The sequence below is a fragment of the Bos javanicus genome, chromosome 12 (assembly GCF_032452875.1).
Source record: "Bos javanicus breed banteng chromosome 12, ARS-OSU_banteng_1.0, whole genome shotgun sequence".
NCBI classification, from domain to species: Eukaryota; Metazoa; Chordata; class Mammalia; order Artiodactyla; family Bovidae; genus Bos; species Bos javanicus.
In genome coordinates, this window is record NC_083879.1 from 87,145,058 (window position 1) to 87,172,538 (window position 27,481).

Genomic DNA, 27,481 nt, shown 5'->3' on the forward strand with positions numbered 1-27,481 from the left:
TTTAAGAATGGTTTCAGTGGATCTTTGGAACAACAGGCACAGAATGAGGTCCGCATGGCTGTCTCACCACCTGCACCCTGTCCTGGTCTGCACCATGGCCACCTTCCCTGGACCGGAACCTCCTCCCAGGCCTCCCAGGCCCACCTGCTGCCCTGCAAGTGTCCTCCCAGTGACCCTTCTGAAGCGGGCTTGCCTGGACACTCCCGTAGGCCTCCTGCCGTCCCCGTGTGCCCTGCCACCCTCTTGGTCTGCCCAGGGCATCTTTCCCAGACGGCTGCCTGGCTCCATGTCACGCCCTCGGGGTGAGCAGGACGTTGCTCCGGTGGGGACCGGAGCCTCCTCTCAGCCTCACACTGTCCCCGCTCTGGTAGCAGGCGTGGCCACTCAGGCCCATCTCGCCCTTGGGTACCGTATTTCTTCTCCATTGTCCCTTCTCCGCCTAGGGCCCGTTGCTGTACGAGGACCTCTGTCCCCTCGTCCATCGGTCTTTCCCGAGTGAAGGGGACAGTATCTAGGATGCAGAGTGGCTGCCTGTGCCGTGCACGCGGGGCATGTATGGGTGAACAGCGCTGCTTTTCACACTTACAGGCCGTGCACAGCTGGTGTTCCACTCGCTCCAACACCACGCACTCACGTTTTCGCTCCGCGCTGCATTCGCGCTTTTCCTGCTGGTGCGTGCAGCCCCACCATGCAGCGACCCTGGAGCTGGTCGAGGTTACACACAGAGCCGTCCTGTGTGCAGACCCCACGTGCCAGGGCTTTCTCTCACAATTGAGCCCCTTCAGAACTACTGGGGTTCCTCAAAGCGACTTCATTGACAGATATTCTGAGTCGATGGGTCTGGGTTGAGCTCAGCGCAGCAGTAAATCTTTTTAAAAAGATCTTTAGATGATTCTCCAGGCTTAGAACCACAGGTCTTGGTCATGTCCATAAGCAGGAATTGCTGGCTTCTAAAGAATCTGCCTGCCCACGCAAGAAACTCAGGAAGGAGTCGCGGGTTCAATCCCGGGTCAGGAAGACCCCTGGAGGAGGAAATGGCAGCCCACTCCAGTTTTCTTGCCTGGAGATTCCCATGGACAGAGGAGCCTGGCGGGCTGCAGTCCATGGAGTCTCAGAAGGGTTGGGTGTGACTCAGCGACTGAGCGCAGCGCAGGAGACAGGGACCCACCTTCCTTTCCAAACACCGGTGTCAGTGTGGCCACACCAGGGGAGCTCCCTTCCCGCAGATTCTCAACATTACCTACCGTCCCACCTCTAAGGGTCTGCCCATGACAAGGCCGGGGTTGAGGCGGGTGGGGGTGGAGGCGGGGCGAGGGCGGGGCGGGGGCGAGGGGCGGGGCGAAGGTGAGGGGCGGGGCGAGGGCAGGGGCAGAGGGAGGGGCGGGGCAAGGCGGGGCGAGGTCAGGGGCGGGGCGAGGTCAGGGGCGGGGCGAGGCGAGGGGCGGGGCGAGGCGGGGGCCGGGTGGGACGCTGCGGCCAGACGGAGCGCACCTAAGGGCCCGCGCTCGCGGCTGGTCCTCGCGGCCCCGCGCCCCACGGTCGCTGTCGCAGCAGCGGGAGAGCAGCCCTGGGATGCAGCCGCTCCCGCCGCCGGTGCCCGGGCCCCTGGCCCTGCTGGACACGACAGGTGAGCGCGCAGGTGAGCCGGGCTCCGTTTCTCCGGTGCCCGAGCTCCCACGGGCCCCCTCCCACCTCTCATCTGAGGGTCCCGACTGCGCGGGCCTCTGCCGCCTCTTCTCCACCGTCTTCTACTGCAGACAGTAAACCATGGCCCGCACAAGCCGGACTCTGTTTTCATCCTTCCACCCAACTTCAGTCTCCAAAATTTTCTAGGAAAAGGTCATTCCTGGGGCCAGGTAGCTTCTTTCTCCTTGGGCTTCCCTGGGCTGCTGGGCTCCCCGCGCCCTCCCCAGACGATTCCATAATTTCAAGGATTTCCCTCCCAGCCTGATGCAGCCAAGCCGGGGCTGGGACACAGGAGGCCAGCGCCTGTATTCTCTGCCGGAGGCCGCCAGGAGGGGGCTGTTTTCCTGACGGGGGAGGCGGGAAGACTTCCAAAGAGAAGAGGCTCTGGGATGGGTGCAGAGACGCCTGGGTCCTGAAGGGCTTCACAGACCATCCAGCAGGAAATGCGGGTTTTAACTCCCAGCCCTGCAAAGTCTTTTTAAAAACCAGATTAGTGATGTCACTTGATTTTTAAATGATAACCGAGGAATTAGGAGTTTTTCTAAAAGAAACAATTCTGTGACCAACACTCTCTAAAACCAAATGCAAACAGTTACTGATGCTAACAGATAGTTGTTATTATAGTTATTAAATACTTGTGGTTATTTCCATTATTATATTAGAATGACTTGATTTAAAAATAACATTTTAGATTTTTCTTCTGAGGAGGAACTTTAAAAAATGCTAAGAGTTGGTTTTTTACTTAAAAATACTAAACATTAGTGTGGCTGGGATGGGATTATGGGTGTTTTCTGCCTTACATTTCTGGGTTCACACCCTTGGGGGTGTGTTCTGTGTAAAAGTGGAATAAAAGGGAAATTGTTGGCTGAGGGCATGTCCCTGTGTCGTGGTCCATTTCCCTGGAACAGTTGCTTTGTCTCCACGGCCGCTGTTAAGAGTAGGTGATTAAACAAGCTCCTTCTTTCTGGGCGGCCTGGGCCCTGTCCGCTGGGAGTGGGTGGCTAGGTGACTGCCCCCACCCCCCAACACTTTGTGATGCTTCCAGCTCCACTCAGTGAAGAAGGTGCAGAGGGTGGGACAGTGACTGGTTCTACTCTGTCCTTGGGAGGGGAGGCTGGGAGAGGAGGGGAGGCTGGAAGGGGAGGCTGGAGGAGGCTGGGAGGGGAGGCTGGGAGGGGAGGCTGGGAGGGGAGGGGAGGCTGGAAGGGGAGGCTGGAGGAGGCTGGGAGGGGAGAAACACTGGGCTGAGCCATCTTAATGTTAACACCAACCATGACCCTCTAGCTATCACATGCATCAAATCACGTCTAGAATCCTCATTTATGCTCTCTCACTGCACCCTATAGCAGTGAAACGGCAGGCGAGCAGGGAGTTGTCATTATCCCCACTTGCAGATCATTCATTCATTCAGCATGAAGCGATACAGGTGTGGGAACCCCATGTCAAGCAAGAACCCCATGGCCCCTGCTCTCAGGGTCTTGCTTCTGCAGGGTCAGAGGGGTGGGGGCACCTGCAATCACTCAGCGTGTCTGGCAGCCCCACCACAGTCGTGTAAATTGCCAGCACAGCTATAAGCCTAATGGTTGAGAACTTAGCTGACAGTCAGGGCACAGCCTTACGCTGCTTCAGTTGAAACGATGCGCATGTGAGACTTCTGCTGACGGGACAGGAAGGAACAAGTCAGGGAGTCTGGTTTTTCCCTCCAGCACAGCCCCCACCTCCTCTCCAAAACCTGACCTAAAAGTGCACATGTGTGATGGTCAGGAGCGGCCCACCGTCTTTTCTTGAGCTCGTTTCTCATTGTCTGATGTTACGTGAAGTCCCAGGTTTAAACGCCGAGTGCAGGCTGGGATCTGCCGTAGTGTCTCTCTCGTGCCTGGAGTCTGGATATTGCAGCCTGTGTCATTGAAACAAGGCCGCTCAGAACCATCCCTTCCCCGTCTGCTGTCTTCCCAGACCTCACGTTCCCTCAGAAGCTACCACACAATCCTGACAAAGAGCTGCTTGGGCCCTGTGCTGTTTATCATGTAGCAGTTTCACAGGGAAAGTCAGACTTGGGAAAATGCAGTGAAATGGTGCAGTTAGATTGAAGATGGTTCCAGGAAGCTTCACATGGTCCTGAAGGAGACGCCTTTGACGAAGCCTGTCAGGACGTCACTAACGGACTTGACGAGGCCCCAGAAAAACCATTCATCCGGTGGGTGCCCTTCTATACCCACTCATCATGCAGCTTCCTAAAGGGGCCGATCAAAGTGGAGCTGAGGAGCCTTCGGAACCAGAGTGTTGTCGCAGGGAGGCGAGGGGTCAGCCAGATGGGCTCACGGAGCTAAGAGATCAGGTCCAACAGTCGGATCGGTGGTGTGAAACAGGCACTGAGATGTCAGTTAATTATTTTGAGCATAACGAACCTATAATGCATTAAAATAGTAAAAATAGCAAAGCCCTCTGAGGAGGAGGGCATTTGATAATTTTGTCAAACACTTAGTCCCATAAAATTTTGTTTCCGGCATCTTCCTGCTCTTAAAATATGCTTTACAACCGAGATTGGTCTGGGCCCTCGGGAAGAGTGGTCGAGGGCGAGCACTGCCCAGGACACAGCACGGCTGTGGGTTCCCCTATGGGGCTCGGGGCTGGGCAGGGTGGCCAGCACGTAGGAGAGGTGAGCCTCGGGCCAGGTGGGCAGGGTGGAGGCTAGAGGGCCCCTCTGGCTGCTGGAGAGCCCTGTGTCACTGGTGTGGTTGTCACGTCAGTGTCCAAGGTAACAGCGTCGTTAATTTTCCAAACCGTAGAAGATGTGTTTTTAACTTTTGCGTCCTTTATTTCAATGTACCTGCCATGCTAAAGTTAATCACCCAGGACAGGGTGTCGCCCGTGGGGAGGGAACTTTCTTTCTCTCACTCACCCATTGTCAAAGTGGCTTTGCCTTCCCATGATCTCTTCCCCCTACAAGACACCCCAGATCAGTCATAACCGCTGACCTTTCAGTCTCCGGGGGAAACCAGCTTCTACTTGAATCCTTGGTTTCAGGCTTTAAATATGCAAGGAAAAATAAGTGATTGCTTCTGCATGCTTGTGACTGTGCCAGGACGATGCAGCGAACAGCAGTGAATGAGGGAAAGCCCTCCGCGGGGACCCCGGGCCCGCTGGGCCCAAAGGTGGGCCTCGTCCGCTCACACCTGGGCTGTGCGTGCTGTGGACACTCCTCTCAATGGTTCACCCTAAACAGGTCTTATATATTTGTAATAAAAATTATCGGAAAATAGCAGTGAAAGAGCAGGTGAAGGGTGGAGGGCCTCCGGAATGGAGTGACCTTCTGGAGAGCTTCGCCCCAGCCAGGCCAGTGGGTAGAGCAGTGTTCCCAGGCTGACCAAGCGATTCTGAGTCAGCACGTTGACTCAGGGTTTTGGGTAATTTATTTCTGAGTATGTGACAATCTGGTTTTGGGTGGCATGGCCTTGGCCTGCCGTTCAGCTTTGCTGATTGGACTCCAGACAGCGTGTAAATCTTCAGATGCACAGTCCAGAGCAGCGGAGGCGGGTGAGTGCTGCTGGCGGGGACTGCGGTCATCTGAGATGGTATACATGTATGTCACTCATGTCCACCTCTGTGTGACCTCGTGGACTGTAGCCCACTAGGCCCCTCTGTCCGTGGGATGGTCCAGATCTAAGATGGTGGTTGTGGTCAAATGCACAGCTGCTTCCCCAGCGAACACACATACAAACCCATCGATTTTGAAAACTTTGGTGTGGGAAGAAGCACCACGCTTTTCTTTCATCCCATTTTGTTCTGGAGTCACAGGCATCAAGACAGGTAACTCTGCAACAAGCAGAACATGCCAGCCTGGCTGGGCTCCGTGCGGGTCTCTCACCGGCCCTCTGCCTGGCTGTCTTTGGCTCTGTTGTGTGGTTGTTGATGACCACGTAGGGATGGGAGTAACTGAGATTTGATTACGGTAATAATTATTAGTATTACAATTATGGTTATTGTAAACAAGACTTCTTGCCTTCCCTGAGACACGTGTGGGGAAGGTAGTTCCACACGAAACCCAGAAGTCAAGGCTTGGGGGAGGGAGGTGCCAGTGATGGAAGGGTTCCTTTCTTGCTTTCTTGAGTTCTGTGACTACAGATACCAGGGCATCCACAGTCGTGCCTTGCAGTCTGGAGATGTGATTCTGTTACCTAAGCAGAGTTTGGAGGTGGGTGAGCCAGGGCTGTCTTTCTGCTCTGCCTCTCTCTGGGTGTGACTTCCCTTGTTGAGGTTTCCTCGCAGAGCAAAATGGCTGCAGGGGCTCGGTCTCTGTGCTCATACTCCATGCTGTGGGAAGGATGAAGGGGAGAAAGGCGGAGGCAATGGTTCCTTTAAGAGATTTCCAGGAGGTTCCAGCTGACACCCTTGTTGAGATGGAGACTATTTGCTGAGGATGTAATTACCCAGCAGAAGAGGCTGGGAAGTGCCACCTCTCAGCTGGCCCATTTCCACATCCAATAATGGGCCCCGCTGACAGGGGGAGAGGGAGGCAGATGTGCAGGTGGGTGGTGGTGAGCTCTGCACACTTTTATACTTTTTGCGCCTCCCATTCGATGTCTTGTGAGTTTGGTGCTAAGCCGAGACCTAGAGGTGGGCCAGCGAGTGGGATTGGCTTGGGGTGGAGCCTGGGACAAGGGCGAACTCAGAGCAGCGTGGACTCATGGGTGGCCCGGAGGGGGCAGGCGCCCTTGCTGTGCCTAGCCTGCATGGCCTGGTCCAGGCAGGGTGCAGAGGTCCTCCGACCAGCCTTGGAGCTGGGGTGGGGTCCAGGCCTGGGGAGCACCAGGCCCCTGCTTGAGTGGCTGCCTGGCTGTTGCCGTGGGCTGGGGCCGGGGTGGAGGGCTGGGGGACTTGGGACCTGGGGAGGGCTTGGCCAGCCCAGTGTTTACTGAGAACCCGCCATGTGCAAGCGCCGTCCTAGGCAAGAGGGGGTGTCGGGGAACGAGGCAGAGCACCGCCCACCCCCCACAGGGCCCATTGTCTGGGAGGCAGCGTTACGGAAGTGGACACAGAACGCGTGCATGGTGACCGTGGCTTAAGACACTCTGGGTGCAGCGGGGGCCTCGGGGGGAGGGTGGCCAGGCTCCTGTTCTCACTGTAGGCGGTCTGACGGAGGCCCGGGTGAGGGCGGCCGTGCAGGAGGACCAGTGGGGTCTGTGTGGTTCACCAGGTGACAGCGAGGCAGCGGGCGAGACCTCAGGCTGGGCATGGGAGGGGGCGGCGAGCGGTCCCTGCTCTCAGGACTGGGGCGGGGAGGATGGAGGCAGACACTCGCGGTCCCTGGGGAGTGCATCCCAGGCCCTGCCCGTGAGCAGAGGGCTGCTGGCAAGAGCTGCTGGGATGCTTGCGAGGTGCCGGGACCCTCCCCGAGCCCAGCACCTTACCCACCGGCTCCTCCTGTGTCCTCCCCCGGCAGAGTTTGTGAGAAGAAAGAAGACGGCCCTGTGGTTTGTGGGGGCTCTGCTGGCAGTGTCCGCCTCCATCCTGACCGTCGGCCTGGCCGCAACCACCAGGACTGAAAATGTGACCGTGGGCGGCTACTACCCCGGCATCATTGTGAGTGTCGGGTCCCTGGGGGCGGGTCTGGGGGCCCAGGATCTACGGTTCCGTGTGGTGCTGACACACACCACCCCAGCCCCGCAGAGGTGGGAGTTTAGGTGGTTGGCTGCATCGTGGTGTGCAGGGTCCTGAGCAGTGGGGAGGGAAAGGAATCACAGCCAAGGAGTGTGATAGGCCCTCCCCAGGGTCCCCAGAGGGAGCCAACCCTCTCAGAAACTGGACTTGGACTTTAAAAGAGGCCACGAAGCCTGGATGGAGGTACGCTGATACGGCCGCACGGGAGCAGCAGAAAAATGAGCTGATGCGGTCCACATCTCTGCCTCTGGGTAGTGACCCCCTGCGGTAAAGTCACGGCCTGGCCAGACCTGGCAACAGCAGCCCCCAAATCCGGGGTCATCAAGGCTCTGAACTATGAGGTCGTGTGCACTGTTGGCAGTAACGTTTGCTCCCGGCGCTGGCGTTGCACTCGGGGAGCGCCGTGACATTGCCCTTTATCAGACGCGATGCCCGGGGCAGAGTCTCACACAGAGATGAACAGACCTTAAAGATGAAGCTTATTTAATTTCTCACTAAGAGTCCAGAGGATTAATGATCCTGGTGCCATTTTAGCAAGGATGAAGGTGTTTTACAAACACCCTCGTTCCGTCTTTGTGTTGTTCTTTCTTTCTGTACTTTCTGCTGCATGAATCTACGCTACCTCCCTGTCTACCTTTGTGAGTAAACCCCCACGAGCAGTGTTGTGCGGATGGTGTTCTCAGTGAAATCTCTCGAGAATCTGGCTTCCTGGCCTGTGTCCTGGACGGCGGCGGGAGCTGGGGCTGGCGGCTGAGAGGACGTGTCCTCCAGGTGACCGCAGAGCGTCAGGATCAGCCGCGAGGAGGTCTTCCGTGTTCTCCAAGCTTCGGTGGCTCAGGAGCTCACCTTGAGTTCACCTTCAGAACGCCCCGGGTGTGTTCAGAGCCTCGCTCTGCAGAGAACCTGCCTCCTGGGCATCAACCAGGGCAGAATTGGCTTCAGCAGGATGGTTTTGAAGGCAAACGGTGGACACAACAGATGAGCTTTGTTCAAGGCAAATGAGGATGAAAATCACTTCTGGGGACACACAGCTCCAACCCTGTGGCGAAGGGTGTGTCTCAAGCAGAAATTGGGCGAGAGGGTACAAACACCTCAACATTTTGGAAAGAGAATTTTTTTCAAATCTGAAAACATGGAACTTAAGGCAACAATAGACGTATTTTAGTTTATTTATATTGGAGGGGATTTTGCTGTCTTGGATGGTGGAGCAGGACTGCAATATTTGGAAGAAAATGCTCGTCTTTCTGTACTGCTTGAGAATTTTTAAATTACTGATGAAAACTGCATCTGTGTGTTCATGTCTGTCTCATGGATGTCCTCACAGAGAAGACATTCATGGACACAGGTAGGTCTGACGTTTATGCATTAAGTTTGGTGCCATGGCCTTAGAGATGCCCCAGCCCTGCTGGCCGCCCCCGCCTGCTCCTCATGGTCACTCGGAAGCCAGCAGGCAGGCAGAGCCGCGGGCAGCGTCTGGTGGGCTCCAGAGCCGGGTCTCAGGCCGCTCTGTGTGTCCCCAAGGGGTTTGTCTCCCACTGCTCTGAGCAGCAGCCCCGGCATTGCTGGAACTCCACTCTTCAGAAACTGAGACGTTCTCCCCGGGGTGGGCACGGTGGGGTGAGGCTGCCTGCACCCCTGGGCGCTGAGACGTGCACAGCCCGGGGGTTTCCCCCCTGCACCCACGTCACCCGCCCCCCGGGCGAAGAGCCAAGGCCGGGGGGCGAGCGGATGGTCCCGGGAGTTACCGCCTGCTCAGCTGAGTGACGGGTGTCAGCCTGTCTGTCTGGAACAGCCCTTCCGGCTTCCTGATCCTCCCCAACAGGTCAGCCGTCCTCCTCTAATGGTCCAGGAGAAACCCTGGGATGGGCCTCTCTCTGGCCCCTGACACAGAGGACGGGTCCCCGTGAAGATGTTCTCCGTGTTGGGGTGGGGGCCCGTGACGCTCTTTTCCCAGAATTGGTTCAATGATGTGTTGTTCACATTACTCAGTGTTCAGCTCAGTGATATGTTCAACTCAGTAATGTCCGACTCTTTACGACCCCATGGACTGCAGCACGCCAGGTTTCCCTGTCTTTCACTATCTCTCACAGTTTTCTCAAACTGATGTCCACTGAGTCAGTGATGCCATCCAACCATCTCTTCTTCTGTCATCCCCTTCTCCTCCTGCCTTTAATCTTTCCCAGCATCAGGGTCTTTTAAAATGAGTCAGCTCTTCGTATCAGGTGGCCAAAGTATTGGAGCTTCAGCTTCAGCATCAGTCCCTTCCAATGAATATTCAGGACTGATCTCCTTTAGGATGGACTGGTTGGATCTCCTTGCAGTCCAAGGGACTCTCAAGAGTCTTCTCCAACACCACAGTTCAAAAGCATCAATTCTTCAGCACTCAGCTTTCTTTATGGTCCAACTCTCACATCCATACACGACCACCTGAAAAACCACAGCCTTGACTAGACGGACCTTTGTCAGCAAAGTGATGTCTGTGCTTTTTAATTCGCTGTCTAGGTTGCTGATAGCTTTTCTTCCAAGGAGGAAGTGTGTTTTAATTTCATGCCTGCTGTCACTGTCTGCAGTGATTTTGGAGCCCAAGAAAAAAGTTTGTCACTGTAGGAGTTCAGGTATTTGAACACAAGATGAGAACACGGTTGGGAACACGGCAGCTTCACTGTTACGCCGGCTTTGATGGCTCTGGAGAGGCCCACCCGTCGGGCATGAGCCACCGCCCACCCCATCCCCACCACTCATGCTTCCAGCCCCGGCGGTGGGGGTGGCCAGCCGTGCTCTCTGATGGGATGTCCTGAGGTGGGTGGTCACTGCTCCGTGTCCGCTTTAGGCTGTCAGGCCTGTAACCTGAGCGCTCTCTCCCTTGTTTTCCTTTGGCGTCAGCTGGGCTTTGGATCTTTCTTAGGAATTATCGGCATCAACCTGATGGAGAACAGGAAACAAATGGTGAGAGTGTGTGTTGTTTCAAATATGGGCAGTGGGGGGTGTGGGGGTGTGGGGGTGTGGGGGGGTGTGGGGGGTGGGGGTGTGGGGGGGGGGTGTGGGTGTGGGGGGTGTGGGGAGTGTGGGGGGTGTGGGGCGTGTGTGGGGAGTGTGTGGGGGGAGTGTGGGCAGTGGGGAGTGTGGGGGTGTGGGAGTGGGGAGTGTGTGGGGGGGTGTGGGGAGTGTGGGGGTGTGGAGTGTGTGGGGGGGGGGGTGTGGGCAGTGGGGAGTGTGGGGGTGTGGGAGTGGGGCATGTGTGGGAGTGTGTGGGGGGAGTGTGGGGGGGTGTGGGCAGTGGGGAGTGTGGGGGGAGTATAGAGGAGGTGTGGGGGTGGGGCGTGTGGGGATGGGGAGTGTTGGGGGGAGTGTGGGGGCTGGGGGGGTGGGATGTGGGCAGGGCATGTCCCCCTCACAGCTCTAGCTGTAGGTGTTCCTAGGAAAGCCCTGCCCCAACCCAGCACCCGAGAATCAGCCCCTAGCTTTGCACTGTAAGTCCAGACTCGGGCCTGAGTGGCTGCCGTTCACATCCTCGTCTAAGTGAGCCCCACCCCTGGGACTGTGGGTTATGTCCCACAGCTTCATGTGGTGTCTTAGCAGCTAAGGTTGGGGCACAGGAAGAAAAGTGTAGGGCTGGTCACTAGTTTAAGTCACTGTGGATAAACTTCAGGCAAAACCACGCACGTGTGAGCATTTGTGCTTGAGTCAGGAGCCCTCGCATATTCTCCTGCCTCTGGTGTATGATAGCGCGTAGCCTCTCCCAGACTGGGGAGAGAGGATCAGCACAGAGCCAGGAGGACTGTGGTTCACAGGGCTTTGCAGAGGACATGTCCACAGCTGTCTGTCTGTGGGCTATGCATGCCAGCCTTGATCGGTGCTACAAACCTGATTTTTATTGAGTGTTTCCATCTGGAATCTGTGTTGCTGATGTACCCCTTTGGGAAATAGAGCTATAAGAATGCTAGTTGATTTTGCTGGTTCAGTGTGGCAGGCCTCTGTGAGGTTCAGAAGGGATGTGCCGTTTCTGCCTCGTCTCACAGCAGATGGTGCTGGTGTTTCCGCCTCTACACGTGCTTCCGTCTTCCTGCGGCGTCATCAGTGCCGCAGTGGCTGCACTGGGCGCCCATGGTGTGTGAGGATGTGGGGAAGGTGGCGCCTCTCTGGAAAACAGCCTGGCAGCTCCTCAGAGGGTTCCAGCCAGAGCTCCCGCAGAGTAGGGCGAGTGCTGTCTGTCTCACGCCGGCCACTCTGGTGGGTGTGACGGGGCTTGTCGTGGATCTGTCTTTCCTTGATGAGTGACACTGAGCTGCTTTCATGTTCTGGTTGGTTTTTGTACGTCATTTTTTGGGAAATGTTTATTCAGGTCCTTTGGCCTTTTTTAAATTCGGTCACGTCTTGTCAGGTCTGTGTACTCCAGACATAAGTCCCTTATCTGACAGAGGACCTTCAGGGGCTCCAGCCATCCTTGGGGTGTCTTCTCACCTTCTTGACGGTGTCCTTTGAGGCATAAAAGTTTTCAGTATTCCAGTTCCAGTTCAGTCTCTCAGTCGTGTCCAACTCTTTGCAACCGCATGAATTGCAGCATGCCAGGCCTCCCTGTCCATCACCATCTCCCGGAGTTTACTCAAACTCATGTCCATTGAGTCGGTGATGCCATCAACCATCTCATCCTCTGTCGTCCCCTTCTCCTCCTGCCCCCAATCCCTCCCAGCATCAGGGTCTTTTCCAATGAGTCAATTCTTCGCATGAGGTGGCCAAAGTACTGGACTTTCAACTTCAGCATCAGTCCTTCCAATGAACACCCAGGACTGATCTCCTTTAGGACGGACTGGTTGGATCTCCTTGCAGTCCAAGGGACTCTCAAGAGTCTTCTCCAACACCACAGTTCAAAAGCATCAATTCTTCAGTGCTCAGCTTTCTTCACAATCCAACTCTCACATCCATACATGACCACAGAAAAAGCCATAGCCTTGACTAGACGGACTTTTGTTGGCAAAGTAATGTCTCTGCTTTTTAATATGCTATCTAGGTTGGTCATAACTTTCCTTCCAGGGAGTAAGTGTCTTTTAATTTCATGGCTGCAGTCACCATCTGCAGTAATTTCGGAGCCCAGAAAAATAAAGTCAGCCACTGTTTCCGCTGTTTCCCCATCTATATCCCATGAAGTAATGGGATCAGATGCCATGATCTTCGTTTTCTGAATGTTGAGCTTTAAGCCAACTTTTTCACTCTCCTCTTTCACTTGCATCAAGAGGCTCTTTAGTTCCTCTTCACTTTCTGCCATAAGGGTGGTGTCATCTGCATATCTGAGGTTATTGATATTTCTCCCGGCAATCTTGATTCCAGCTTGTGCTTCATCCAGCCCAGCGTTTCTCATGGTGTACTCTGCATATAAGTTAAATAAGCAGGGTGGAAATATACAGCCTTGACGTACTCCTTTTCCTATTTGGAACCAGTCTGTTGTTCCATGTCCAGTTCTAACTGTTGCTTCCATACAGATTTCTCAAGGGGCAGGTCAGGTGGTCTGGTATTCCCATCTCTTTCAGAATTTTCCACGGTTTATTGTGATCCACACAGTCAAAGGCTTTGGCATAGTCAATAAAGCAGAAATAGATGTTTTTCTGGAACTCTCTTGCTTTTTCCATGATCCAGCGGATGTTGGTAATTTGATCTCTGGTTCCTCTGCCTTTTCTAAAACCACCTTGAACACCTGGAAGTTCACGGTTCACATATTGCTGAAGCCTGTCTTGGAGAATTTTGAGCATTACTTTACTAGTGTGTGAGATGAGTACAATTGTGCGGTAGTTTGAGCATTCTTTGGCATTGCCTTTCTTTGGGATTGGAATGAAAACTGACCTTTTCCAGTCCTGTCTCAGTATTAATGAAGCCCATTTTGCTCACTTTTTCTTTTGTTGCTTATGTTTTGGTGTCATTTCTAAGAATCTCATGCCAGTTCCAAGGTCATGAAGATTACCCAAGGTCTAGAAGTTTTATCACTTACGTTTAAGTCTGGTCTGAGCATGTCTGCATAGTCGCTTCAGGCATGTCTGACTCTATGTGACCCCATGGACTGTAGCCCACGAGGCTCCTCTGTCTATGGCATTCTCCAGATAAGAATACTGGAGTGGGTTGCTATGCCTTCCTCCAGGAGATCTTCCCCATCCAGGGATCAAACCTGCCTCACTTATATCTCCTGCATTGCAGAGAGATTCTTTACCACTGAGAGTTGATTTTGTATATAGCATGAGACGGGTCCACATTCCAGCTTTTGCCTGAGGCCTGTGGTCGTTCTCCTTTTCAGTGTGTGGATTCACAATGCTCGCTTTCCTGGGTCCTGGCTGGGCTGTGTCCTCTCTGGACCCTGTTGTTGGGGCGAAGCACCCCGTCTCCACCCAGCTCTGGGCAGCCCTCTTCATATCACAACCTCATCTGCTTGGTATTTGCATTTTAAAATCACCTGCCCTTGTTGGAATGTAGACGGTGGGCCCAGCAGAGATTCGAAGATGACCTTCTAGCTACTGAGTAACAGCTGTCCCTCTCCTCGGAGAAGAGATCCCGACTGGACAGGGAGGTGCATTCACAACATAACCCAGAGCTTCCTATGGTTGCCAGGGCAACAGACACATCCTCTCTGCAACATCTGTGGGGTCTGGCCACCCTCACACAGGAGAGGCACCTTCTGAGGGGTGAGTGGTCCTTCTGCTAATGTTAAACCACTAGCAGCTGGAGGGGGCCACGAGGCCTGGGAAGGATGAGGAGCTGTGACGGAGCCCAGGACATGCAGGTCTTGGCTAAGAGGACGCTCTCCTAACGCTTGTCCTGACAGGTTTCCTATTTCTAGCCTAGGGCTTGAAGGAGAGGACTTCCAATGTCTTTCCCAGCACCATTGCCTGGACTCTGGGTTCTCGGGCAATTCCACACGTGCGGTTGTCCCTGAGCCGGGTTTATCACACTTGTGATCATGCTAGCACTGGCTTCTAACGTTTCCTGAAGGTTGATGAGGACGTTCAGGTCGTGGGGACCTGTGCAAACTGAGTCAGACCATGTTTACACATCTGCAGCAGGCAGCCCTGCGTGGCAGGGTACTTTGGAACTTGTGTGCTTTCTGTGAAGCCTGGAGGCAGTTGGGTGGAGGTGTGGTGTGAAGGTCTTTTGGCGGAGACTGCAGTTCAGAGCTAGCTGTCAGCCAGGACGAGGAGCGCGGGTCTGTGAGGTCGTCAGGTGGTGCCCGAAGGCCTCACCAGGGCAGCGGGCCTGATGACAGCTCTGCTCACACACCCATTTGTGATGAGACTGGCAGGGTCCTCAGCCCGGGGCCAGCACTCAGCTTAGGCACATGGGCTGGGCAGACACCCACTCCCCAGACGGCCCAGTGATGGCTGCACGCAGACCTGCCGGCCCAGCAGAGCCATCTCTAGGGACAGCTCTGCTGCTTGGGGACGCTGCAGGGCCTTGGGGGGAGGTGGCGGGGGTGCAGCGCCCTCCAGGAGGCTGTGTGCCTGTCCACTGGAGCAGGCTTTCTGGCCAGGTGTTGGGCAGACCCAGTACCTGCACAGTGAGGAGGGGCCATGAGGAAGGCGCCCGGCCACCTGCCCCTTGGGACAGCCCCGTGGCTGAGCGGGCCGCTTCTGGCCACGTTCTGGAAGCTGAAGATGAGCTGCCATGTGCATGAGTGTCGTACTCTACTTGGCAGCTTGTTTTACAGAAGTTTGGGTGAAAGTTCCGGTCACTTTACACACTTCCCAAGACGGAGAACACGCCCTCACGTTGTGGATTGCGTGGCTCTTGGAGGGGTCCTGGTGCAGGGCTGACACCAGCGACTCTAATAGGAGGGCACGTGGGAAATTTCCACTTTTGCTCTTTGTTTTCATAAACCTGAAATCGTTTCACAAGAAATATCAAAAAAAGTGTTAAAGAGATGGCCGATCTGAGACAAGAGGACAGGTTCTTAGCCTCATGAATAATAGAAACGCGGGGAGTGAGAGTGAGGCTTGTGTGCTGTTAGATCGGAGGAGGCACATGGTGGAAGCGGGCAGCGTCCTTGGGGTCATCAGGGGCGCGCATCAGGCTGTGGGGGGAGGGCCCACTCATCCCCTGGGTCCTGGCATGTGGAGGTGCCCACTGTATCCCTTGGGCAGCGTCCTCGGGGTCATCAGGGGCGCGCATCAGGCTGTGGGGGAGGGCCCACTCGTCCCCTGGGTCCTGGCATGCGGAGGTGCCCACTGTATCCCTTGGCACCTGTGGCCCCGGGTCCCCAGAGCCCGTCCTGCAGAAACGCTCGTGTCTGAGCCCAGGCTTTTCTGTGGAATGCAGTCAGGGTCTTGGTAGCAGAGTTTGATACAGCAAGGAACTGCCAGGCTCTGGGAGGCCCTGGCTTGTCCACGAGGCTGTGTGGTGGGATGACAGCTCCCTGTGTACCTGCACCCCCCGTACCCCATGAAACAAGCAAGTGACCGGGTAGGCCTTGCTTGGAGGGGGCATCCGGGCCAGGGTGGTGGGTCACCAGCAGCAATGGTGGGAGGTGAGGACCCCACAGAGCTGCCGCAGGGTTCCAGGAGAGAACCCTGCGCAAGGATCCTATAGAGTTGCTGTGGGGTTCCAGGCGAGGACCCCGGGGAGGTGCTGCGGGGCTCCGCGGGGCCTTGGGACCTGAGCAGGGGGGCGTTGGAAGGTTCCGCCGCGCCCGAGCCGCTCCTGTCTCTGCTTCCAGCTGGTGGCGGCCATCGTGTTCGTCAGCTTTGGCGTGGTGGCGGCCTTCTGCTGCGCCGTTGTGGATGGCGTGTTCGCCGCTCGGCACATTGTGAGTCCTCCCCCGGGTTGTCCTGGTTCAGGTCTCAGGTGCTGTGTGCGTTTAAGAGATTGTCGAAAGTTCAGTTTCCTCTTGCGGAACCCAGCTCGGTGACCCTCACTGTCTGCGCGCCCTTGTGTTGTCCGGTCGCTGGGCTGTCCTCCCCACTTTCCCCTTGCCCCCACCGTGGCCAGTCGCCATTAGACCCGAATTCCCCACCTTCTCCGTGGCTCTGGGGTGAGCCGTGGTGCTCCTGCCGCATCCCCCGGGGGCTCTCACTGGCCATGGCCTCGCCCCTTCGGGCTCGGAGCCTGCGGTGACAGGTCTGAACTCACTGCGGGTGGCTGCCGATCTGTGCTGAGGCTGCCCTTTCCACTTCCCTCCAGGAGCCCAGGCCCCTCATGGCGGGCAGGTGCCAGTTCCACTCCAGCGGAGCTGGCTACCTACATGACGCCCACCAGACGGAGGTAAGGGCCAGAGCTCGTCCTCTCTCTGACCCGCAGCCTGTGTCCCGGGGACATGGCCCTGTCCCCGTTGGACTGTCCTGGCCCCAGCGTGTCTGTGACCTGTCTTACCACGTGTCTGGTGAGGAGCGGGGCATCTGCCGTCACCTTCACCCTGGACTCACAGTAGCCCCGCATCCACTTGTCCAGTCTGTGTGGTTTTTGAGATGAGCCTTTTATTGACTAATTAGTGCTTACGTGGGCCCCAGCTTGCTGGCCGTCCCGGGCTGAGGACACAGCGTGCTTTCACATCTGTTCTGGGAGCGACGGGCGTGTGGTGGCTGCGTGGCCCCCTCTGTCCTGCCATCTCTTATCTCACTGTCTTGTCTGTGAAGATTGGTCAGTTTGGTTAAACACAGCCTCTGACGCTGTGTGCAGAGGTCAGGCAGGAGGGGTGTGGGCCGGGTGGTGGGGAGAAGGTGGGAGCAGGCGCGTGGTTGAGGCCTCGTGGCTTCTGGGGACGCCGCCTGCTGCTGCCTGCCCATGTGGGACACCCCTTCTCTGAGGGCCTGGCCCGCACTCCTGGAGGGAGCTCTGGGGCCTTGTCCTGGTCAGTGGGGGCCATTGCCCGAGTCCCGGTCCTCACTCATGCTCGTTCTTCCCCGCAAGTCCTCCCTAGGGTCCCCAGCCTCCCTCTGCAGCTGGGTGGTCTCTGCTCCACTTACCGCCCACATGGGGGTGCTTGGCTCGTGACACTGGTCACAAATCGCTGAGGAAGGAGGGGAGGCCTCTATGGTGTGGGGACTGGCTTGGTCAGATGGAGCTGCTGGGAGGTCTGGAAGGGTCTCCCACCCGGAGAGGTCCCTCCCTGGAGGGTCTCCCACCTGGAGAGGTCCCTCCCTGGAGGCACGGAGCCTAGGCCCTCTCCCCCACCTTGTCCAGCAGCAGGCGCTGGTCACCTGGTCCCCTACCTCCCCCAGCAGGGAGGCTGTGTTGCCTACCAGCCTCTGCACCTGAGCCGGTAGAAGACCAGGCGGGTCAGGAAGTATGCACTCGGGAGGGGCGGCTGCCTGGCTTGGGGGCAGAGAGCTGGGTGAGGGTGAGGGCAGGGCAGGGCAGGTGTGGGCGCCTGGCTGCCTCTCTGCTTGCAGGTCACCTGTCACTCCCCGAACGGTGGGTGTCCGCTGAAGGTGAAGAGCAACACTTGCTACTGCTGTGACCTCTACGACTGCCAGGGGTGAGAGGCCGCAGGGCAGGGCAGGGGGCGCGGGCCTGGGGCCTGGGCAGGCGTGTCAGTGCGGTTCCCTGGGAAGCAACTGGACGCAGGAGCGGGGCCCTGGGGTGTTTCAGAGCCTCATGCCCTGCCCCCCACCCGACGCTGGAGGGATTGTTCCAGGGTTTGGTCCAGTTCCTGGAGGTAAATCTCCTCTCTGTAGGGACTGCCCCCCGAAGCCTAGGACCCCTGGAGTTTTGGGTCCATGTGGGGCCAGCGGGGCAGTGTGTCCTGCTCTGCTCAGAGGCCTGGGGCATTCCCGGGTGAAAACAGCCTCGGGGCCCGCTGCCTGCTGCGTCTCCCTGCCGAGGGCCCTGGGCCCCCCCTGCCCACCCAGGCAGCGCCTCCACGGCTGCAGGTGACGCGTGCCCCTTGCCATGCAGCACCCGGAGCCCCCCCGTTTATCACGAGTTTGTGGGCGTCGGCGCCTGCTGGGACGCGCTCCAGCTCTACTGGCTGCTCTGGGCCTCGGCCGTGCTCAACGTCCTGGGGCTGCTGCTGGGGGTCATCACTGCTGCCGTCCTGGGGGCCTTCAAGGACGCGGTGAGTACACTCGCCCCTGCCAGGCTAACCGCAGCCTCGGCCCTTCAGCCCATCCTCCCTGAGGTGTGAGTGTCCTCCCTGAGGTGTGAGCGGCCTGAGCCCACTCAGGGACAGAGCAGGACGTGGAGCCTGATCCCCAAAGGCCTTGCCACACCTCCCTGGCCCGAGGCCTGCGGAATTCCAGCGCCTCCTCCCTGTGGGTCCGGGGCTCGGGCCTACACTTCCCCAGGCACAGGTGACTCCGTGTGCATTCCCGAGAGCCTGCCTGAGTGTCTGGGTGGCTCTCCCCACGGCTGGCATCCTCCCCAGGGGACTGGCTTCTCCAGGCCATGTTCTCGAGTGGATCCTGTGGGGCACCTCCCACAACTGCCCCCATCCCCGGAGGTGCCGCACGTGAGGCCCCCGACACCTGGGCGTGCCCACAACCGCCCGCACCAGCAGCCATGCTCCCGTCACCCAGCTTTAGAGTAAAGGCAGTGTGAATGCACCTCCAAATGGCCCCCCGCGGCCCAGACCCCAGCGCCTCCCCCGCTCAAACAGCCGACGGGGGGCTTGTTACCGCTGCCCCGGAGACTGGCTATCGCCCGCATCTCTCAGCTTAGCCTGGAGCCTCTCAAGAGCTGTGATGTGTTTCTGGAAGGTTTCCTGACCCCAGATGAGTCCTGGGAGACCACGAGAGTCCCCGGTGCCCCCGTAACCACCCTTCTCCCTGGCTCCCACTTTGCCCTGCAGACCCCAGGCCCGCTTTCTGCTTGGTCACAAACCTCGGCAACCAGCTGGTCCTCTTGCCCCTGGGACAGCCAGGGTCTGTGGGGCCTTCTTGGGGGCTTCTCCTGCAGGTCAGAGTGTTCCCCTGGCAAATCTCTGGGGGGCTTCTCCTGCAGGTCAGAGTGTTCCCCTGGCAAGTCTCCGAGGACAGGGAGGTTAGACTCCATAGGCGCACAGTGTCTGCTTCCGGGCCCTGCGAGCCTGGCGGAGGTGGCTGGTCCGTCCCCAGGGACGGTGGTCAGCCCGATGGGCTTCCCAGAATGGGTCCTGTGCTCACTGAGTTTGTGATAGAACCACTGAAGCTTCTCTGGGGAATGTGGCAACCTCCCAGAAAGGCCACTCATTACACAGGACGCAGCTGTGTGTAAGCTATGTGCTGGACAGCTTCCTCTCGCAAACCCAGAGCTCTGGGTGTTAGGAGAAGCAAGCAAAGTGACTTTTTAGAATTTACACCTATGAGTAGATGCTCTTCTAAGTGTAGTGCGTCTTATAATTGAAGAATTATCTTAAACGGAGACACTTAACTCGCCACCCGAAGGTCTCTGCTGTCAGGGCTCTGGAGGCAGGTCCCAGGTGAGCTTTACTTCTGGTCAGAGGGAGACCCATGGGAGGACGTGGACGCTGTCACCTGGGGACTCTACAGGATGACGGCTGTCTCCTGTATGACCGCCGGACGGAGCTCTCCAGAGCCAGGCTCGACTGATGCATCTCCATCCTCTGTGGCAGGTCCCGCTGGCCCAGCTGGCCTACGGCCCGTCCACGGCACCTCGGGTCCTCTACGACCCCGCCCAGCAGATCCTGGCCTGCTCGGGCTTTCGCCCCAGGCCCCCAGCCATCCCGACCTGCTCATCCTACCCGCTGCCCCTCCAGGTAGGCCGAGTGCCCTGGCCGGGGCGGGGCTCACGTCACAGGCAGCCCTCACCTGGGACGTGCTGCCCAGGTGGGACCCGGGGGCCGGGGGCTTGGGCTGAAGGAGTGCGGGGTCTGTGGCTCCCCCTCCTGATTAGGTGGGGGTGGTGAAGCTGGCGTGGACCAGCAAGGGGGCGGGATGACACGGAGGGCGTCCCGAGGCCCCTCTCAGGACGTTCGACGGCCCCAGGGGTGCGTTTTGGGTGTCCTTTGCTCCTTGTGGCCCTGGAGACCCAGCCAGCTGACCCTTCGGGGCCTCAGCTTTCCTAACCCCGATCCGGGTCCCCCGGAAGTTGGCTGCAGTTTCCTGGCCAGAGCGACTGGGCGGGCCAGCTGCCTGGCCCCCAGGACGTGCCAGAGTCCCCGAGTGGTGCCTGCGGGTTTCCAACCTCCAGCCATTCCCCACCTCGACAGCGGCTACCATGCAGGCTTCACTCTCACACAGCTCTGGAGGCCTTGGGGTGCTGTGGGAGGAGGCGTGTGGGGCGAAGCCTTGTTCATAGAGCAGCATCGCCGGGCCTGCCACCAGCCACCGGTGCAGCCCCAGCGTGATGGCCAGAGTGCCCTCGACTGTTGTCCTGTGGCCTCGGGGGCAGAGGGCCTCTGTTTTGGGGGGTGGTCTTGGCACATCCTCTGGTCTGTATCGATGACGACGAGGGCCTGATCAGCTTTTACCAGCAGCACGTGTAGGAGCACAGTTCCACGCACAGCAGTAATCAGACTCCAAGGAGATGCCGTGTGTGTCTCGTCAGGAGGAAAAGGACAGATGGCTCCCAGCGGAGGAGGAAAGGGACTCTGCAAGTGTTCTGTCCAGTCACTGGCAGTGGAAAACACTCCTACACGACAGGGGGAGTGAGCTGCTGTCGGGGGCTGTTTTGAGCAGTTAGTCAAAAGAGAAATCACAGAAGGGAACTCACCTTCCTTACTCCCTGGGCTGCCTGGTCAGGAAATGCAGGAATAAGGACCCACCGATAATCAACTCACATCCTGTAAAAAAGGCCCTTGTACACTGTCACTAAGGGCCTCGCATCTGGTAAATAAGGGCCTCGCCCCCTTTACTAAGGACTTTTGTCTGCCCTCCTGATGGTATCACCTGTGTGAGCAGAGCCTGGTTTAACTCTGCTCTGTGGTGGCTTCCTCCCTGGTTCCTGGCGGTTTGTTCCTTGTTTCCTAGTGGTTTTGTCTGTGGTTCCTGGTGGTTTTCTCTGTGGTCCATGGTGATCTGTTCGGTTCATGGTTCCTGGTCATTTGCTCTGTGATCCTTATTGATTTATCATTGGTTCCTGCCAGCTCCTCTGTGGTTCCCACTGGTTGATTCTGTGGTTGGTGTGGTTTACTCCCTGGTTCTCTCAGCGGCTCATTTCCAATGAAGAACAGAGCACGCACGTGCACAGTGGGAGCTGCGGTCCCCACTGACCTGAGAGGATGTTCTCTAGAGACTTCCTCTGTCATCTAAGGTCAGAAAGAAGTGTGAATTTGAGAGAGAGAAAGCAACAGAGGTGGGCAGGGGCCCAGGGCCCTTGGATCCCAGAGCCCCCTTAGAGGGTCTCCAGGAGGAGGGGCAGGCAGGCAGGTGCCCCCTGGCCCTGGGCTCCTGATGGGTGGAGTTCAAGGACCCACTCGGCCCCACTGCAGACCAGAGCCTGCATGCACTCACCTTGTCCCATTGTAGAAGGGGTTGCTTGCTTTACTTACTTAATGTTGGTTTTAAGCAGGCATTTCTAACCCTTAGAAGTTAAGAAAAAAAGAGAAATTTAAGAGGTTTGTTGGCTGGTGGAAAAAAACTGGGAGTTTTGTTTGTTTAAAAGCTGTGCCAGGCCCCAGCGTTTGCTTTGCAGGATCACTTGCCTCTAGGTGTGTTAGTGCGGGTTCTCCTGAGATACAGAGCTAGTAGCGTGTCTGCACAGAGTAGACACACAGAAAGATGTATTTATAGATGGAGGTGGTACATGTATAGACTCACAGGTAGAGAAATGGAGAGCTAGAGGAAGAGAGTCCAAAATCTGTAGGGCAGGCAACAGGCTGGAGGCCCCGGGAAGAATGGGTTTTGCAGTTTGCATCTGAAGGTATCTGGAGGTGGAATTCCCTCTGCTCGGGCACCTCAGGCATTCCTCTTCAACTGATCGAATGAGGCCCAGCTGTAACAGATAGTGTGAGCTGCTGGTCTACATGCTCATCACAGCTACAGAACACCCTCAAGATGACATCGAGACGGCAGTCTGGCACCTGGGCACTGACTGTAGTCTAGCCAAGTTGATGCATAAAATTAACCATCACGCACTATGGAAAACATTGATGTTGGTTTTCCCCTTAAAATATGAAGCATTGAGTAAGCCCAAGGCCCCACACGAGCTGGGCAGCCTTTTCCTGGGACAGGGTTCACATGTCCATGTGTCCAGTGTCAGGTGGTCGACGGCCACCCTCTGAGTGTCGAGACCAGTGTCCCGCAGGCGAGGTGGGGGCCCCGTGGGGCTGAATCAGGGCCTCCTGTGGCCCCTGGGAACTCAGCCTCATCAGGAGCAGTCACCGCCTGCGGGCCTGGGCCTGGGGGCTGAGCCCAAGTGGGCTCTGAGGGGCTCCCATGGGCTGAGGAGGCTTTTCTGTTTGATTGCAGCTGCCCGGTGGCTTCGCGGCCTCACGTGGCTCCGACCTCCCTCTGCCCGAGGACTCACAGCCTCAGCCGAGCTCCAGCTGCCGGCACCCCCTCAGCGCCCCCACCCACCTCCTCCCCGGGGAGAAGCCCCCTCCCTACACACCGTGATGCAGAGGGTGGAGATGGAAAGCAGTAGTTTGGTCTGTTCAAAGCAGCCCCCTCCCCACTGTGGCTGCCTCCTGGAGACCCTCCTGCAGACCCCCCCTACAGACCCTCCTGCAGATCCTCCTTGGCTCATCAGTGCAGGAGAGGCCAGGATCATGCGGGGGACCCCAGTGGTGAGGCCGCTCCGCCCCTTCCCGCCGCCCCCCGCCCCGTGAGACCACACCCCCAGCTGAGCTATAATTCCCGCTGAAGCGGCCGGGCTCTGGCCTCACCACTTACAGAGCAGTTTCGTTTCTCTTCTGTCCTCCTCATCTGTCATCATGCACGTTACTGAAGGAAGTGTGGCTGTGCGCGGTGAGGGCCGCTTCCCAGGAGACGTGCTGTTCACGTGTGTGCGTTCCCGGGGAGGGCAGGGTGGCCACCCTCAGCGCGGCCCTCCTGGTGCGCGTCTGCCCAAGGGAAGTCCTCCCGGCTCGAGTACAAGCTCTGCGTCCACGGCCTGTGCAGGCCGGGGATCCGCGTGGGCTCTGCTCCAGTGGTGTCCGGGGGTTGGGGGGCGGCGAGCTCCTGGGGCTGCGTCTGTCCGACTGTCAGCCCCCGGGGTGTCCAGCAGAGCCGGGTCTGGTCCTTAGCGGGGGTACCCCACATGGGCCCCCAGCCTGCAGAGCAGGCACCCCTAAGATGCCGGCTGTCTCTGCTGAGAAACCCCCGCAGGGGCCACCTGGGAGCAGCTGTGCCCAGTAAAGACCCAGACACGCCTGAGGAAGCAGGTGAGCGCAGGCCTGGAGCTGCTCATAGACCTGAGTCCCCCCCACTTACAGCCCAAGGGAAGTGGGCGGGGAGGAGCGGTGTGGGGGGGAGGGGAGGAGCAGTGGGGGAGGGGAGGGGAGCGGGGGAAGAGGGGGGAGGCGGCCGAGTCTCAACAAGACGCGGTCTCCGGCGCCCCCTGCCGGCCGGGACGCAATTCCGTCCAACTGACCCGTTCCAGCCCCCACGTTCAGGACGGTCCTTAGGTTCACACGCGTCTCCCTCTTCCGAGCGAGTGGATGCGTCTCTACAGCAGGGAGGGATCTGTGCAGTGTCTGGCCCCGGGGTGAGCAAGCAGGGCGGGTGGGCACGGACTCCCTGGCCCCGGCAGCGGCGGGTGGTGTCGGCCCCGTCCCCCCACCCCCGCCCCCGTCTGCCTTCAGCAGTGTTGTGTCTGCCGGAAGGAGGTACATCGCTTCATTGAAAACATTTTCTTGCTAAAAAATAACTAAACAACCACAATAGTAACATCAAAGCCCACTGATCAGGAGTCACTATACAACTATGATAATAAAGAGTTTGAGGTATCACAGGACACATGCTGAGCTCCGGGACAAGAGGCCACAGACACAGGAGATATCACAGGAACTACTGAAATGGGACACAGAGACACGAAGTGAGCAAACGCTGCTGGAAAAATGTGCCAGCAGGCTCAGTCCGCTCAGGGTGGCGCAAACCTTCAGTCTGTAACAACAACAAAAAGGGCAGTGTGTGCAAAGTGCGGTAAAGCGAACACGCCTGTGTTGTGTCAGATGTGGGCTCACGAGCCCCGTGTTGCGGGTGGGCCCAGCCCGGCACTGGCCTTGCGGCCTCTGTGGGCAGGACACGGCCCCACCCCCTGCTGTCCTGGAATCTTAGCTCCAAAGGTTACAAACCCCGCAAGGCCACTCCTCATCAATTTGGAATTTTAGGTCAGTCATCGTGACCAATCCTGCTGAATTCTTTGATTCGCTTTGGGCATATTGTTAAAAACAAACCCAGCAAAATTTAGGCGGAGTAATTCCATCGGCTGAGGGGGACCCTGTGGCCACTGAGAAACAGTGTGGAGGCTTTGAAACGTCCTTCACTTGGCTGGCTGGCTGGCTGAGGACTTAGCCTCTCTGCAAAGCTCTCCCTTCTGGGGGCGTCACGTCACGATGGCAGGTGTTTGGGGCCTGGAGAGGCTGAGTGTGCGCCCCAAGCCCCAGGGCGGGGGCCCTGTGCAGGGAAGGAAGGGGGCGTCCGGACCGCAGTGGGGACGAACTGCTGTCCTCTCCCTAATGTGAGCCGTCCTCATCACAAAGGCAGGGAGGCAAACTCCTGACTTGGCAAAAGTTACACATACACATTTAGAGGCTTTTCATAGAGTTTCATAGTCACTGAGACATTTCTTTATGTTGAGGAGTATGGCAGGGTGTTGGTCACAAGTCAGGAGCCATCGAGTGACCCCAGCAGGCTGAGGACCAGGGCCCAGCTCCTCCCTCCCCACTGCAGGCACGCCTGGCTTCCCGCCATTAGGGGAAGTGGCCAGGAGCCCCCTCCCCAGCCCCGTCACACGTGTCTGCTCACTTTGCTTCATATCAGGTGAGGTCCTGTCATCCCTCCTTCCCTTCGTGGCGTCTGTTTGCAGATGCACAGTCTGTCCCCGCTTCCCGGGGACACCTGGTGGACCTTGCAGGCACTTAGGGCTCTGAGTGTGTGGCACCCAGTGGCCTGCTCAGGGTCGGGGCGTGCCCATCCAGTTGCCCTCCCCGATCGCCGCCCTGAACGCATCAAAGGACACAAACCACACCTCACAGTCCTGGGTGGACAAGCGCTCCTTGGAGCCAGAGAGACTGTGTCTGTCTGGGTCGGGTGGGCTGCAGGAGGAGTCCTTCCTGTCCAGGGGATCCTTAATTTCACCTACTCAGTGTTTTGGGTTCAAAGTGCAGAAACACGTGATGTTTAAACGCCTTCAACTGTGTTGCTTGAAAGTGAATTCTGGGCACAGGGCTGTGGGTCAGCATGAGGGCTTCCTGCTCTGCCTACAGCCATCCTGGGCTCCGTGCTGTGGTGTGAACACACCTTCATGTGTCCACTGTCGTCACTCCTGGAAGTGTCGGTCAAGGCGGGGATACTGCCTGATCCCAGGACCCTCTGTGGCCCCGAGGCTAGAGCCTCTGGGGGGAGGGCCTGGCTTCCCTGGTGCCCTGGTGTTGGCGCCAGCTCAGCTGCTGCCCTGTGGGGCGCTGGCATCCTGCCCTTTGGGAGCATCTGACCTGGTGCCCACCCTGCCAGGCAAGAGCAGGAGAGGAGAGGAGAGGAGACAGGACATCGGGGCCGAGCCCCAGAGCTGCTCTCGTTGGGGGTCGGCTCAGCGTTTCCAGAGGGCGGGGCGCCACACCTGAGCAGAAACTCCGTGTCCACAGGCTGGGTGGTGCTTGAGACCAGGAAGGAGTTCTCTTTCCTCTCCTTTGGTGCCCTGTCCCGCCCCCTCAGTTTCTGCACTCGGATATGAGCCCCGAGCCGGGGGCATCCTGGAGCCAGAAATCCCACGACTGACTCCCAGGCCTCTGGCTTCCTCAGCAGGTAACGGCAGAGCTCAGCGTGGGCCTCCGCTGGGGTCTGACCAGGGCTCACCCCTCGCGCTGCCTGAGGTCAGGATGTCCACCGGCCCCGCTGACCCATCCGGGGTCCCATAGCAAGTGCCTCACCCGCCCAGAGTTTAAGAAGCGAAGTTCAGCGCAGCCGGGGTCTGTGGTCTGCGATGTCAATCTACTCAGTGGTTCCCGGACCCAACGTGACTAGACGGGGAGGACCTTGGTCCGGGGCTGCAGGGAGCGAAGATGCAGCCCCTGGAGCAAACGGCAGAGCAGTTGTAGACCTGCAGCAAACCTGCGCCCCAGAACGTGGGCTGACCTGTGACCCTGGACACGACTGCCGGTGGGCTCAGCGGGCTCAGCGTTTCCCCGGACTGTCCACACCTGCGTCTCCCGCCCGTGCTGTCTCCCCGCCAGGTATTTCCATCTCGCCTGGAGCTGATAAAAAGTATTAAACTCCAAAGCCAGCAGTTTTGCTCAGGCCACAAAAATGTCTCTATCCCTCAGCCCAGCCATAAAGAATGTGAACGATTCAGCCCCAGCCTGCTGGTGGCTCAGGCCCTCTCCCCGGCCCCCGGGACTCCCTCCCCCGCACATCCTGTGTGCCCCCTCCTGCCCTCCAGGCTCTGGGGCAGCTCCCCTGCCTGGCACACAGCACCTGCCCCGGCCTGGCCTCAGCATGCTCCAGGCACCCTTCCCAGGGACCATCTCTGCCAAGGCCTCCCCAGCCCAGAAGGCTCTCCCTGGGCCTGATGCCCACGTGGTGTAACTGCTGTGCCTCCAGGCACCATCACGGGGTGGGGCCCGGTGGGGCCCACCTCCTCCCCAGCCCAGAAGGCTCTCCCTGGGCCTGATGCTCGTGCGGTGTAACTGCTGTGCCTCCAGGCACCACCACGGGGTGGGTCCTGGTGGGGCCCACCTCTGCTGAGTGACCTGCCTCATCCTTGGTCACAGACGAGGAGGCAGGCTGGAGGCTGGGGCGTGGGATGGCCAGGGAGGCTGTTGATGGGAACAGGGTTCCCTGCTGCCATGATGGAATGTTCGGTTCCCTGCTGCCATGATGGAATGTTCTAGAACTGGACACAAGTGCTGGGTGCACAGCCTTGTGAAGGTGCTAAAACCTGCTGGGTTGCACACTGTTGGAGAGTGACCATTCTGGTGTGTGAGCTGGATCACAGAGGACACGCTCTTTGAGCATGGCCAGGGGACCGTGCGTGCTCAGTTAGCAAGGCACCCATTATCAGCAGCATTGGGAGCCTGCAGTCACCAGCACCCCCCAGGCCTGCCCTCCTGTTCTGACAGTCCTTC

The 27,481-nt window shown here is 58.0% G+C and overlaps 1 protein-coding gene across 2 annotated transcripts; it reads left to right on the plus strand.

Annotated features, from left to right (window-relative positions):
- The first annotated feature begins 1,447 nt into the window (after positions 1-1,447).
- Positions 1,448-26,919, plus strand: TMEM255B (transmembrane protein 255B). 2 transcript variants are annotated; one of them, XM_061435468.1, is made up of 9 exons: positions 1,448-1,627; positions 7,130-7,269; positions 10,231-10,293; positions 16,037-16,126; positions 16,501-16,581; positions 17,709-17,794; positions 18,214-18,373; positions 19,868-20,011; positions 22,665-26,919. In XM_061435468.1, the coding sequence occupies exons 1-9, from the start codon at positions 1,573-1,575 to the stop codon at positions 22,809-22,811; spliced, it is 966 nt and encodes a 321-aa protein (XP_061291452.1). In that variant the 5' UTR covers positions 1,448-1,572; the 3' UTR covers positions 22,812-26,919. The 2 variants fall into 2 exon arrangements, with proteins under 2 accessions (XP_061291452.1, XP_061291451.1); XM_061435467.1 differs by lacking the exon at positions 1,448-1,627 and having other exon boundaries at positions 5,504-7,269.
- Positions 26,920-27,481: the final 562 nt, after the last annotated feature.